At 47.6% G+C, this 15034-nt stretch overlaps 1 protein-coding gene across 1 annotated transcript in view; it reads right to left on the minus strand.

Moving 5' to 3' along the window:
• Positions 1–1344: 1344 nt before the first annotated feature.
• Positions 1345–15034, minus strand: part of H6PD (hexose-6-phosphate dehydrogenase (glucose 1-dehydrogenase)) — a 34655-nt gene continuing 20965 nt past the window's right edge. Inside the window, exons 3-4 of the mRNA XM_006885777.1 lie at positions 3991–4260; positions 1345–2708 (exon numbers count right to left, since the gene is read on the minus strand). Of these exons, the coding sequence (XP_006885839.1) occupies positions 1345–2708; positions 3991–4260 (1634 nt within the window). The remainder of the gene's footprint in view (positions 2709–3990; positions 4261–15034) is intronic.

Below are 15034 nucleotides of genomic sequence, written 5' to 3' on the forward strand. Positions count from 1 at the left end.
AGGAAGTTGAAATATAAAGTAAACAGGTCCCAAAATGTTTCCTTTTGTTAAGATTTCTGAGACCCTCTTGTGGGTTTCAGGAAAGTACGCATTGCTGGTTGACTGGCTGGTAGCTTCTTAAGAGCATAGCACACAATCTGCTCTGACAAAAAGGCAGTTGGTACTGATTTTTCCCAAAGGCAAGAGTGGTGGTAGAAGGGGCCAGCAGGCTCAGATGTCACCGCTGAGAGGTAGTTGTGAATAGGGCTGACTGCGCTGTCCTCCCTGGCATGGTGAAGCAGCCAGAGGCCGGGCCGGCCCACAAGGGAGTCTGGCTCCCCATCTGTCCCATCACAGCTGCCTGCATGGCCCAGCATCACCTGACAGCACCCTCAGGGAATGGCTGGTTTCCCAGGATCCATCCTGGTGAAACAGGAGAGGCTGTACTAGGAAAACAGCCACCTGGAGGCCCTCAGGGAGGGACATGGCCTCTCAAGCAGGGGTCCCTGGAATGGCCTGACCATCTGTACCCAGTGTGTCTTCAGAGTCTGCCCAGGAGAAGGTGTGAGGGCGGAGGACAGGGGCTCCTCCCAGAGAAAGCCTGATCCCCAAGTAGGGTTCACTGACCCAGAAAGCATGCTCCAAACAGCAGCCTGCAGATTTCTGAATCTTCTATATCCTTGTCTCTTCTATCATTTTGTTCAGCTGTTTTCCTGAAGTGACCATTAGTCCTACTGCTGATGTGAAGCCTGTCCTGTTTCTGAAAGAGAGCAAAGTGACAAGAGGCCAGACAGAGGTCCCCACAGTCAGGATGGAGAAGAGGGTAGTGAAGAGAGACAGAGCAGGGCGAGCCAGCCACCAAAAGTGGAGGGCAGGAGAAAAGGGCCAAGGGGGCAAGACCAGGAAAGGCTCTGCCCTATGTGGATGCAGCGCTCCCTTCTCTCACTCTTTTCTCTTCTGTTCCACAGAAGCTAGTCCCAGGGCCACCTCCTCCAGGAAGTATTCCCTGACTACCCTCTGTCCTTGTGACCCTTTGAATCTGGAGCTTCTACACCTTGTTTTGTGCTGGTGGGTGTTAATATGGAACTGGCAGTGGAGGGTCTTTTCTCAAAGTGGGTATTTGCTTTCCAGAGCTAGATGTGACGCTTCTCGTGAGCAGGGATTCCGTTCTGTCCTTGTTTCTGTGTCTAGCTGCCATAACTAGACAGGGGTTGATGGCTAAAGGGAGAGAGATAGGGCCTGGTCCTTCTTTCTTGGGGGTCTAGCCCTAGGGCACCAGATTCCAGGGAGCTTGGTTGTGTGGGGGGCAGATGGTGAGGGGGCAGAGGAGAGTGGGTCTAGATGCAGCAGAGGGTATGAGGACCATCACCCCAGAAACGCCTCGTAGTCCATGTACCATATCAGATGGCCCGAAGTTGGCAGGACCCCTGAAATGGGCCACTTCTTGGGCTCATGGCCCACGCGGCTGACCAGCATGGCGATCTCACGCTTCATCCTGCCTATGACCAGGACGGCCACCTTCTTGGCCCGGTTGATGAGAGGCAGGCTGAAGCTCATGCGCTGGTGTGGTTGCACAGGGCTTGTGGTCAGCACGACCAGCTGCTCCCCATCTAGGCCAGTGGGAGAGTGGGGGAAGAGTGAGGCCGTGTGCCCGTCGGCACCCATGCCCAGCAGCACCAGGTCGAAGCTGCTGTTAGCTACCTGGGCAGCAATCTCACCAGCGTAGAGCTGCGTGCCCTGGTCTTCCTCAGCACAGAGCCGCTGGTGCAGGTGCACCGGGATGGGGTGGATGTTGAAGTAGGGGATATGGATGTGCTGGAGCAGGTGGGCCTGCAGACCCTGAAAGTTGGACTCCGGGTCTGTGGGTGGGACGCAGCGCTCGTCCACCAGCCACAGGTGTGTGTGGGCCCAGGGGAAGGCGAAGTGCCGCAGGGCCAGCTGCTGGAACAGGGCCACCGGGCTTGAGCCACCCGAGAGCGCCAGGTGGAACGTGCCATGGCGCTGCACCGCTCGGGTGGCCATGGTCTCAATGTCACTGGCCAGTTTAGCGATCAGCTCCTCAGCCCAGGCCAAGATCAGTGGGCTCTCACGGTACGTGGCCTTGAGGACCCGGAAGTCACTGGGCATTGGGGCAGCACCAGGCCCGGGCACCAGCTGCTCTGGCTGCGTCTGGGAGAAGGACAACTGGCTGCCACTGAACTCAAAGTCCAGGAGGTGCCCACTCTCGTCTCCTCCCGGGTAGTGACGTGGGGCTTCCTGGGCCAGGCTCTTCAGCAGGGGCGTCCAGAAGTGCCAGGAGGCCAGCAGATTCTCCGTGGTGATGAAAGAGTCCTTGCGGCCGTGGAAGATGTGGGAGATGAGGATGGAGTAGGCGTCCCGCTCCCTCACGGGGCTGTAGGCGTAAAAATCAGACAGAGGGCTGCCGAAGAGGCGGAGCCCAGGCCGGGCTTCTACCTCCTTCCAGCTCTCGGAGGGCAGCGTGGGCCTGGGCAGGTTCTTGCTGACCAGCACGGCGGGGCTGCCCAGGTCACCGTGGCCAATGTAGAAGATGACCTGTTGTGGCAGGCATGGGCTCTGAGCCTCGGCCCAGTGCCTCTCACTCTGCACACAGAATGCCTGGCTCCGGAACAGGATCCGCGCGTAGCTCACTCTCTCGTCCAAGGCTTTGCCAGACATCAGGATGAAGGGGACACCCTCCCAGCGAAGGTTGTCAATGTGAACGAGGACACCTGAGGAGAAAGGGGACAGTGGGGGTGACACTCCAGCACAGAGAACAAACATGTTGCCCTTCTCTTTGTTGGGGCACCCCACTGCCTCCTGAGAATCCCTGCCCCATACTTAAGAGCCCTTGGAGTGCAAATGGTTAATGTACTTGGCTACTAACTGCAAGCTGGAGGTTCAAGTCCACGTAGAGGTACCTTGGAAGAAAAGCCTGGCAATCAGTGTCTGAAAAGTCAGCCACGAAAATCCACACTGTGAGCAGCTCTGCACTGACACAGGAGTCAGCCCGGGTCAGAACTGACCTGGCATCATCTAGTACCTGTGGTACTCATTTCCTTGTTCCCTTACCTTTCACCCCCCTTCTAGGCTCTTTCTCACCAATGATAGAACATTGATCCCTGGACCGTCTCATTGTGGGTCCACTGCCTCCCTCGAGGCTCCTCAAAGAGCCACAGTCCACAGAGCGTGCAGTGCTGGGTGGAACATCACTGATGTCAAGGCTCTAAAAGGAAAAAGTCTCAGCACAGAGAGGGGTGGTCCTGACTCCTGAGAGGAAATGCAATGAAAGGAGCCCCCCGCCATTTGTGGAGCACTCGGGATGTGTGTGAGAGTGCACAAAGCCAAATGTGATGCAGGGGCCAGGAGCAGAGTAAGGAGGACAGCAGCTCTGGGGAGACAGTCAGGCTCTACATACACCCAACCTGGGTTCCCACAACCTCTCTGCACATTCATGGCACAATTTCGTAACTTCACTGAACTCCATCTATACAATGGGATAATTCATAATTGCACCTGCACAACTGGGGTGTGTGTACACACGAGCATGCAAGCCAGAGCCTGGTGCACGGTGGGTGCTCTGCATACTGCTGTTCTGCTTACTATGGGGGTGATACCTGCACCCTCAGAAGACAGCCACCGCCTCCTGCCCTCTCCTGGATGCTTCTAGTGGCATCTGCCTGGCAGCCTGGGCCTGCCCCCCAGAGGGTCCTTGCTGCAGCTGGGCAGGCCTGCTGCTCATTGAGGGCCTTGGTACACACTCCACATTCTGTACCAGCACAACCAGCCCCTGAGCCTTTGTGGCCCTGGACTAACCGAGGCTGATGTGGAGAGGCCAGCAGAGGGCCTGGTGCTTTAAGCTGTCAGAGACCAGAGATCTGAGACCTTCATGGGACATATCACACGCTCCACTATGTCCCTCGTGGAAATCCCCACCTTAGCTCCCTTCCAACCCAAGCAAAGGGCTCCTGGGTGTGGGAGCTGCTCTGGTGGGTGGGCAGCCCCGGAGCCCACCTGCGAAGGTTGGTGTCAGGCTCTGGAAGCTGTCTGGCTTCTGCAGCTCCCTGCGCACCTGCTCGCTGTAGGTCTGGTACTGGCCCACCACGGCGCTGCCCCTCCGCAGGCCCCGCAGCGCCCGGAAGGCCTGCAGCTTGTGGCGCAGCACGGCCCCTGTGTTGCTGACATTGGAGGGCAGCTCCATGGCCACAAGGGTAAGGATCTCCGTCAGGTGGTTCTGCAGGACGTCTCGGATGACACCATACTCCTCGTAGAAGCTGGTGCGGCCTGGGCGGGAGGGGAGGGGACAGGGAGATCATCAGGGAGTCTCTAGTCAAGTTTCCTGGATGTAACATTTACCCCACCCATCTAATGAAACTTCCCCAACACCGTCCAGAGAGCCTTTAAGAACAAATGGTGCAGGCCTCCACCAGGTGATAGAAGGGTCCCTGAGCCCCCGCCATTCCCTGACGGACACTCTAAGAGGAATGTCACATGTTGGTGTCCAGGGACCTGCCTGTGGTCCGCCAGAGTGTCCCAGGGTTCTGGCAGTGGCCACTATCATTGGCCACAGTATGATGGGTATGGCATGTTCACCAGAATCATCCCGCTGCCACCTGCTGCATGACCTCAGACAAGCTATTTGGCTTCTAAGTCTGTTTCTGCATCCAGGCATCTAACAGGGCCAAAAGATGCCACCCCATTACCAGGGGCCACATTTGCCGGGCTGTCAGCAGGTGCCGAGGGGGCAGGTAAAGTTCCTGTTTCAGCTACCAATGAGAAGAGGAAGGGGGAAAATAGCCAAATAACTTAGATTGTGACAAGGGTACATGCGGATAGCAACATTGTGATAGATGGAAAAGAGATTCAGGCTGCCAACAATTTCATTTTATTTGGATCCAAAGTCAACACTCATGGCACCAGCAGTCAAGGAAGCAAAAGGCATGTTGCATTAGGGGAATCTACCATCAAGGACCTCTCTGAAGTGTGAAAGAGAAATGCCATCAGGATAAAGACTTGATCCAAGTCACGGTATTTTCAATGACTTCCTATGTATCTATGTAGAAGTTGGACAGTGAATAAAGACAACAGAAGAATGAATGCCTTGACTGTGGTGTTGGAGAACACTACTGAATATCCCGTGGACTGCCAAAAGAACAAAGTCTGTCGTGGAGCAACGCAAGGTGATTCTTAGAGATAAGGATGCTGAAACTCATCTCATATCCTTTGGGAATATTGTCAGGAAGGACCAGTCCTTGGAAAAAGACATCACACTGGGAAAAGTGGAGGGTCCGAGAAAGAGAGGAAGACCTTCAGTAAGACTGATTGACACAATGACTGTACAATGGGCTCAGGTGTATCAGAGGTACTGAGGACGGTGCCAGGTGGGGCAAGGTGCAGACCTACTGTTCAGTTATGAATCGTAGTTGGCTCACGTTGGCACCTAACAAGAACAACATCAGCAGTGAGAACACAGGCTGTGGTGGCCTAGTCTGTATGGAGTTTTGCTGCTAACCAAAGCCCACTAAAGTCTGAATTTACCAGAGGTTACACAAGAGAAAAACGGGCCATCCGCTCCCATGTAATTTACAGCCTCAGAACCTTGGTGGAAGGTCAGCTACGTATTGATCTGACTCAATGGCAATGAGTGTTGAGAATAATGAATAAGGTTCCTCTGGGACTGTTGTTGTTGTTGTTGGGTGCCATCCCGTCAGTTCTGACTCACAGCAACCGTGTGGATGACACAACGGACACTGCCCAATCTTGTGCCATCCTCACAACCAGTGCCATGTTTGAACCCACTGCTGTGCCTGCTGATCACTCCATCTCACTGAAAGGAGACCGAAGGGGGCGGAGCTAGCCATGCACAAAACCAGGAGACTCTTTCGGACGTGCCGAAGTCTGATGTGGGAAAGGACTTGGCACGTGAGGGCTACGGTGAGCAGGAATGAGAAAACATGGTGAAGCTGGAGGAGGTGCAGGGTGAGTCAGGCAAGGTCAGGTGAGAGAGAGCTGTATGCCTTGTTCAGGGCGACCCACCGAGGTTTTTGGCAGCAGGGGGAAAATAGGAGCTGGTGTGTGTTCAGGAACGCCCCCTGCCTGCTGAAGCAAGAAAACTAAGGAGCTGTCCCTGCAGTAGCTGGGAGCAGAAGGAACTTCAGGATGTTGGGAGCAGAAGTTAGTTAAGGAGATAGAAGGGAAGATGCAAGGTGGGTTCTGGAGAAGGAACTGACTGGACATGCCCATCAAGCGGGGAGCCTTGTACAAAAAGGAGGAGCCAGAGAGAAGATAGAAGGCTTCCCTTAGCAACAGGATGGATGGAGGCATCCGGTACAGAGGAGGGAAGACTCAGCAGAAGATGCAGGCAGGTAGGAAGGGCTACTGTGAGGGACAGGAACCACAGAAGACAGTCAAAGGCCAGCACACAGAATAATGACCCCACCGACACTCGCTGCAGGTGGGTGAGAATGAACGACTGTCAGTTCTACTCACACCCACGACTCTCCTACCCTTCGGAGGCTACAGCTGCTCTGCACGTGAGGAGAGAGGGGAAGGGGGACCTGAGGACCACGCTGCTCACCACACACTGCAGCAGACTTCTGAGGGAGGGAGCATGCGCTCCAGTGACCAGTGACCTGCATTCACAAACCTCAGAGTCTCACAGCTCGGGACTCAAGTGCACAGCACCTTGTAGGGCAGTTTCTATTCCACTGACTGGCAAATTCCCAGGCCGATTCAGAGACCTGGTGATGCAATGGGTAAGCATTCAGCTGCTAGCACAAAGGTTGGCAGCTGGAAGCTACCCTGTGGTTTATTGAGAGAAGACTCAGCAAAGTGCTCCCATGAGATTACAGTGTAAGAAACCCCATGGAGTCCTAGTCCATCCTACAGGCTTTCTATGAGCTCGTATTGACTTGCCAGCAAACCAGCAACACAGAGAAGGCCTGCTGTTGTAACATGAGCAATCATTTACTGAACACTCTGCCTGTTAGCTGTCGTTAGCTGCCATCAAGTCAACTATGACTCACCGTGACTTGGTGAACAACAGACCTGAACTTTGCCCTGTCCAGCGCCAACCCCACACTCTCCGCCACACTCGAGTCCACTGCTGCAGTCACTGCGCCAATCCATCTCACTGATCGTCCTCTCTTTCTCTGACCCTCCAGCGCTCCTATATGACCCATAACCCAGGATTAGGCTTTCACAGCCAACTCCCATTCATTCTCAATTTTTTAAAATTTTATTACTCTCTCTCTCTCTCTCTCTCTCTCTCTCTGTGTGTGTGTGTGTGTGTGTGCTATCAAATTGGATCTGACTGGTACAGGAGGATATTGGCCCTCCTCCAGCAGAGCCTCTGGTGGATTTAAACTGTGCACCTCTGGGATTACAATACAGCTTCTTGCCACTAGGCCACCAGAGCTCCCGCTAACTCCCACTCACTCTTAGGGTGTACCATCTAAGAGATCTCGCAGACACTTGGCTGAGCGCTTTGGGCTTCTCTCCCTACCCCCGGCCCAGCTGGCTGCAACTTTGGTGCCTCTCCTTCACCACCCTCTCAGCCCCAAGAGAGTTGGCACTGCCTCTCCTGCCTCCTGAGCACCTAGCACAGAGCTACATTCACACAGGGGATCCCTGCCCACCTGTGAAAAGGAACAGCCAGTGTAGATGGATCCCCAAGAATAACATCACAGAGCTTTAGTGGCACAGTGTGTAGTGTCGAAAAAAGTCAGCCGTCCAAACCACTAGCCTCTCTATGGGAGGAAGGTGGGAAGTTTCCTCCAATAAAGACAAAAAACAATAATGATAATAACAATAATGACATGAGAAAGACACATAGCTACTTTGATAAAATAAAAAGAAATTTTAAAATGAGGCTACAGAGTGACAAAAATGAACAGAACTTCAGGAAACAAAAACAAAGAGCTGGAAATTTGAAATTCAATACTGTTGTTGGATGTTGTCATGTAACGACTCGATGTGACAGAGTAGAAGTGTCCCACAGGGATTTCCAGGTGGTAATCATCATGACAGCAGATTTTTAGTTTCTTCTCCCATGACAGCAATGGATGCGTTTGGATTGCCAACCTTTCTGTTAACAGCCAAGCCCTTAACCGCCATGCTGCCAGGGCAGCTGGAACGAGCCCATTAATAGAAGACAGATCTGAAGAAATTGTCTAGAATGCCAGATAAAAAGGCAAAAAGCCACACTTACTTAGATGCAGTATGACTTCTACTCAAAATGGAACAATATGTTATTTAGGGAACCAAACATGTGGAAACAATAAAGAGAAGAAAGGCAATATTCTTCCCCAAACTTGGAATAGTTGAGAAAATGGGAAGAAGGCGGAGGACCACAGGAAATGACAAGAGTTCTGCGTTGCTGGGTTTTTTGTTGTGCTGGTTTTCTTTTTTTAATTTTAAAAATAGTCCCTTGAAGTCTTCTTAAAGACAAATAATAAGTTTAGGTTAATTAGTACAAAATGTCTGCTCTGAGCATCGTGCGTTTATTAGAACGGTCTAGAAAAGGGAGCTCTAGTGGCACCGTCTGTAGCAAGTCAGGCTGCAAACTGAAAAGCAGGACCTCTCCGGTGGTTCGAATCCCCCAGCTGCTCTGTCAGAGAAAGATGGGCAGTCTCCTCCTGTGGAACTTACAGCCTCCGAAAACCTGCTGGAGGGTTAGCTGTGAGTTGCTTCTGACTTGATGGAAATGAGTTTTGAGTTGTTTGTGAGTTTGTTGTTTTAGTTTTAATACAGAATCAAAGTGACAAAAGCAACTCAAAAGATTAGATAGAAGCCTTAAGAGGCAATGGGTTACGACAACAAACTGGAACAAGGGGTGCTTTGCAGGGAGGCCTGGGGAGGGAGGGGGAAGGGAGAAGAAGAAAATGTGCAACAATGGGAAAAAGAAAATAGTTTTTATGTTAAAAAATAAGAGGCAATGGGTTTCTGTTAATGGAGTTGGAACAATTCAGAAAAGGCTGAATAACTTGAAGAAAATAGTAAATTGTCGGTGAATAGGACATGCAGAAACAGCTGAGTAGGTGTGTCTTTTGATTTATGTTTGAGAAAACATCAACAAGATGAAGAAAGTGGAAAAAACCCCAAAACAACCCAAACATCCATGGTTGGTAGCTAAAGAGTTATTCATTATGTCATAGTTCTATATCACGCGGGACGACTCAGTGCTGTTGAGTTTTAACTGGCTCATAGCAGACCCTCTAGTGGGTTTCGGAGGCTGTTAAATCACAAAAGGGGAGATTGCCCATCTTTCCACCACTGGTGGACGCAAACCGCCAGAGAGGAGCTGCCTTTGAGTTCGTAACTCCCTACGAACTACACCACCAGAACTCCTCGAAAGACATATGCATATTATGTAATTGTAGACACCTGCATATAATTATAAAGGTCACCACAAAGACAGGAGAACAAGGAAAACCCCAAAATGGATGTCAGAAGAAATCGGAAAATTGCCTAGAGCATTGAGAAGCAAAAAAATAAGAGAGAGAGAGAATGCTGGACATGAGATTTCCAAGGGCAGCTTGAGAAGACAAAGCAAAGTAGTAGAATGGAACGTGTGAAGAGAGCTGGAATTGCAGAATAAAAAGGGAAGAACTCATTTTGCATTGTTCAAGCTAATAGAACTGAAAAACAAACTTAAGCCTCAAGTTGCAATATTGAAATATGCTATGGGCAATGCATTGAATGACCCAGAAAGCATCCAAAGATGATGGAGTAGATAGACAGAATCACTGTACCAAAAAGAACTCACTGACAGAAAAATTTCAGGAAGTACCGTATGAGCAGGAGCCAATGGTAATAAAGGAAGATGTGGAAGCTGCATTGAAGGCACTGGCAAAAAAATAAGACCTCAGAAATCGACGGGATACCAATTGACTTGTTTCAGCTAGCAGTTGCAGCCCTGGATATGCTCACCAATCTATGCCAGGAAATTTGGAGGACAGCTATCTGGCCAGTGGATTAGAAGAAGTCCATATGTGTGTCCATTCCCAAGAAAGGTGATCCAACAGACTGTGGAAACTATTGAACAATAGCATTAATATCCTGTGCAAGCAAAATCCTATTGAAGATCATTCAAAAATGGCTAGAACCGTACAGTGAAAGGGAACTGCCAGAAGTTCAAGCAGGATTTAGCAAAGGCTGTGTGGCAACACAATTATCATTACTAATGTCGGATGGATCCTGACTAAAAGTAAAGAATATTAGAAGAATGTCTATTTTATGCTTTATTGATATTGCAAAGGCATTTGACTTTGGATCATAACAATTTTATTATTTTTATTATTTATTTATTATTTCTTATCAGTTTGTTATTTATTTATTGACTTTGCAAAGGCATTTGACTTAGGGTCATAACTGTATCATAACAATTTATAGCTAATATTGAGAAGAAAGGGAATCCCAGAACATTTAATTGTGCTCATGCAAAATCTATACCTAGAAAAAAAAACAAACAAGAAACCCTACACCTAGACCAAGAGGCTGTGTGTGAACAACTGAGCAAGGAAAACAACTATGAGATATCATCTCACCCCAGTAAGAATTGCAAACTTCAACAGAGCAGCAAACAGCAAATGGTGGCAAAGTTGTGGAGAAACTGGAACCCTTATTCACTGTTGGTGGGAGTGTAAAATGGTGCAACAACTATGGAAGGCAGTATGGTGCTTTCTTGGAAAATTGAAAGTAGAAATTCCATTTGACCCAGCAATTCCACTACAGGGAAAATACCCTAAAGAAACCAGGACTGCCACCCAAGCAGATATATGCACACCCATGTTTACTGTGGCTTTGTTCACAATAGTGAAGAGTTGGAAACAACCCAAGTGCCCATCAACAAATGAATGGATAGAGAAGCTGTGGTATATTCACACAAAGGAATACTACACCGCATTGAAAAACAAGGAACCCATGAAATATTATACATAATTGGTGACCCTGGAGGACATTATTATGAGTGAAATATCTTAGTCACAAAAGGACAAATCCTGCATAGTATCACTGTTGTAAAACAGGATTGACATTGGGGTTGGGTGGAACCTAAGAAAAGAAGGGACAAAGAATGTATACTGCATTGAAACAGATGAGGGAGAGAACTGTTTAAAAGGAATATAGGATTAGGTATTATTTTCATGACAAGATTACAGAAAAAGAAATGCATAGTAAAGTGAACTGTGGACTTGGGGTATTGTATAGCAATGAAAAAAATTTTTTCAAAGAGAAAAATGAACTGGGGGATTGGAGTGGGCAAGGAGGAAAATGTGCAATAATGAATGAATGGGAGGAAATTAAATGGAAAAATATGCTGTAAAATATCTATGTTGCATTAAAAGATCATTAATAAATTTTTTAAAAAGATTTTAAAAAACTGCACAAGGGAACACTGCATGGTTTAAAATTAAGAGGAATTTGTTTCACGGTTGTATTCTCTCTCCATAACTATTTAATCTGTATGCTGAGTAAATTATTCAAGAAGCTGGACTATATACAAAGAAGAATGTGGCATCAAGATTAAAGAAAGACTCATCAATAAACCTGTGTTATACAGATTCTACCACCTTGCTTGCTGAAAGTGTGGAGAACTTGAAGCACTTGTTGCAGATCAAAGAATACAGCCTTTGATATAGATTGCATCTCAACATTAAGAAAACAAAAATTCTTACTACTGGGTTTATAGGCAACATCAAGATGTTGTTGTTTTGTTGTTAATTGCTGTCGAGTCGAGGATGACTCACGGCAACTCTGTGAACAAAAGATCTAATGCCTTTCCAGAACTATCATGGTTTCTCCAAGTTCATAGTTTCCAGAGGCATGTGGTTTAGAAAGTGGATGCCACTCCTGCTTCCAAAACTGTTCTACAACTGAGAGCTCCACCAAACACTGTCCACAATGGGAAACCATTATGGTATTTGATATCCCCATGGCACAAGATTCAGCATCACAGCAAACCCAGGTTACTTCATACAGCACATTGACAAAGAGTGATGTGCAAAGTGGAAGAATGTTCCTCCAGATATAACAGCACTAGTCCCATTTATCAGTGGTTAAGTGTCATCGACTCAAATATGACTCAGAGTAAGCTTTTGCACAAAAGACCTGAACTCTGTTCTATAATTAACATCATTTCTTGTTCTATAATTAACATCATTTCTGTACATTTATAGAGTTTAAAGAGTTTGTAGAATCTCCAGAGGCATCTAGTTGCCACTCCTGCTTCCCAACATGAGTCAATCTGGAAGCTCATCCAAACACTGTACATAATGTACCCATTATGTATTTGACACGACTATGGAACAGTGTTCAGCATCACAGCAACTCCAAGTTCTTCAGTACAGCAAATAGGCAAATGATTGCTGTGTCTTTTAAAGAATATTCATTTTTAAAGCCATACCCTCTAGCAGGTTGCCAGCCTTAGTCTAAGGCTCAAGGGCCACTCACTTTTGAGGAGGGGGGAAGAACAGTAACACACGACAAACACGACCCCAGAAACTTCCCTTATGTGACTGCCATCAAGATGAGACCACCATCAAGATGCTTGCTAGCCACCCAACTTCATGATAGGAGAAAATATTGGAACTGTCAAAAACTTCATCTTAGATCCACTATTAACAATGTCAATATTAGCAGTCAGAAAATAAGGATATGTATTGTACTGGGAAAGTCTGAAGTCAGGGACCTCCCCAGATTACTGAGGAGCAATGATGTCCATTTGAGGACTAAGTTGTGTCTGGTTCAAACCATGATTCTTCTGATCACTTTCTATGCATCTGAGAGCTGGACAACGAGTAAGGATGACAGAAGAATCGATGCCTTTGAGCTGTGATGCTGAAGAAGAGTACTGAACATCTCATGGACGGCCAAATAAACAAACAAATATGGCTTGGAGAAGGTAAAGCCAGAGGGTTCCTTGGAGGCAAAGGTGGTAAAGCTTTGTTTCACATATTTCAGGCATATTGCGAGGGAAGGCTATTCCTTGGAGAGGGACATCATGCTTGGAAAGACAGAGGTTCAGCAAAGGAGAGGATGACTCTCAACCAGGTGTACTGACATGATGGCTGCTGCAATGGGCTCTACTGTGTCAGGAAGTGTGAGGATGGTGCAGGATGAGGCAGGGTACAGTCACTGCTGGTTGTACTTGGCTCAATGGCACTAAACAGCAACAGTGTCTAATCAGTACTTAACCTAAACAAACAGGAACGGGTCCCAGGTCAGACATGCTCAGCACAGCATGTTTCTTTCCAACAGAACCTTGGTCCTTGGGGCCCATTCGAAGCCATCCACCTCCACCAGAGCTATGATAGAAAGGACAGGCTGCCCTGTATGTATGCAACCCACCACGGAGCTCTGGTGACCTAGTGGTAAGAAGTTGCCATAACACCTCAAAGGCAAGAGGTTCAAATCCGCCAGCTGCTCTGAGGGAGAAAGATGGGAAATTTTCTCCTGTGTGACTTATAGCCTCTAAAAGCCGGCTGAAGGGTCAGCTATGACTGGGACTCTTGTCTTAATGGCAGAATTTGTTCTAAATTAGTTAAACACTGAAACGCACAGGATACGCACTGAAACAGCTCAACCAGGCCATCCAAAGGCCACAATGAGAAAACCACAGCCAAGCTCGCCTGCCACGCTGGGTTCTGACCTTTAATATTCTGATAATATCATTGAGAAGACATCAACAACAGATAACATTGGTAATATAGCAATATGAGGGAGCTTCCATGGCCTTGTGGTGAAAAGCTGAGCTGCAGTCCAAAGGCCCATGGTTCAAATCCACCAGCTGTTCGGCAGGAGAAAAATGCAATCTACCATCTGATTTACCACCTCTGAAAACCTGCAGGAGGGTCAGCTATGAGCTCCTTCTGACTTGACGGCACGCAAAAAGAAGAACATCACAGTAATATGTCATAGTAGCCCATTTCCTCCTCAAAATATCAATAGACAAAAAGGTATTATTATTACCTTCATTTTAAAACATAAGGAGACTGAGGTTCTGATAGATTTGATAACTTGCTCAAGGTCGCACAGCTGGTAAGGACTGAAAATAAGAACTCGGGCAGCTGGCTCAGAGCCTCCAAGTCTTCCACCACAGCCAAACACCTCCCCACAGGAAACATAATCTTGCTTTCTTTGGACATATCATCAGGAAACACTAATTCTTAGAAAAGGACATCATGTTTGGTAAAGTCCAGGGCCAGTTAAAATAAGGAAAAGCCGCAGTGATGAATGGTACAACAGCTACACAATGAACTCAGACATTAAAGATTATGAAGATGGTGCAAGACAGGCAAGTTTTCATTCTGTTATAGATAAAGCTGCTATGAATCAGAGCTGATCTGACTGACCAGCTGACTGGAAGAGATCCATATTTGTTGCCATTCCCAAGAACAGGGATCCCACAGAAGGTGGAAACTATCAAACAATATCACTAATATCACACACAAGTAGAGTCTTGATGATGATTACAAAAAAAAAAAAAGACTGAAACAGAATATTGACAGGAAACTGCCAGAAATTCAAGCTGGATTTAAAAGAGGTCACAACAACAGGGATATCACTGTTGATGTCAGGTCGATCCTGGATGAGAGCAGAGACTATCAGAAGGAGGTTTGTGTTTTATAGACTACACAAAGATATTTGACTGTATGGGTCATACTAAACTATGACTAATGCTGAGAAGAATGGGAATCTTAGGGCACTTAATGACAGTTTTGCAAAAACTAGACCTAGACCAAGTGGCTGTTGTCTGAACAGAGCAGGAGAACACTGAATGGTTTAAAATCAAGAAAAATGTACATCAGGGCTGTATTTCTTCTCCATACCTTTTCTATCTGTATGCAGAGCAAATCATTTGAGAAGCTGGACTTTTTTTTTTTTTGAGAGGCTGGACTTTTAAAAGAAGAACGTGGCATCAGGAGTGGAGGAAGCACTCCCTGATTTCAAATCCTACTACACTGCCATAGTGGTCGAGACGGTATGGTACTGGTACAATGACAGACACATATATCAATGGAATCGAATTGAGAATCCAGAGATCAACCCATCTATCTAT

The sequence above is a fragment of the Elephantulus edwardii genome, unplaced genomic scaffold (assembly GCF_000299155.1).
Source record: "Elephantulus edwardii isolate Elephantulus edwardi_28Jun2011 unplaced genomic scaffold, EleEdw1.0 scaffold00045, whole genome shotgun sequence".
Taxonomy (NCBI): Eukaryota; Metazoa; Chordata; class Mammalia; order Macroscelidea; family Macroscelididae; genus Elephantulus; species Elephantulus edwardii.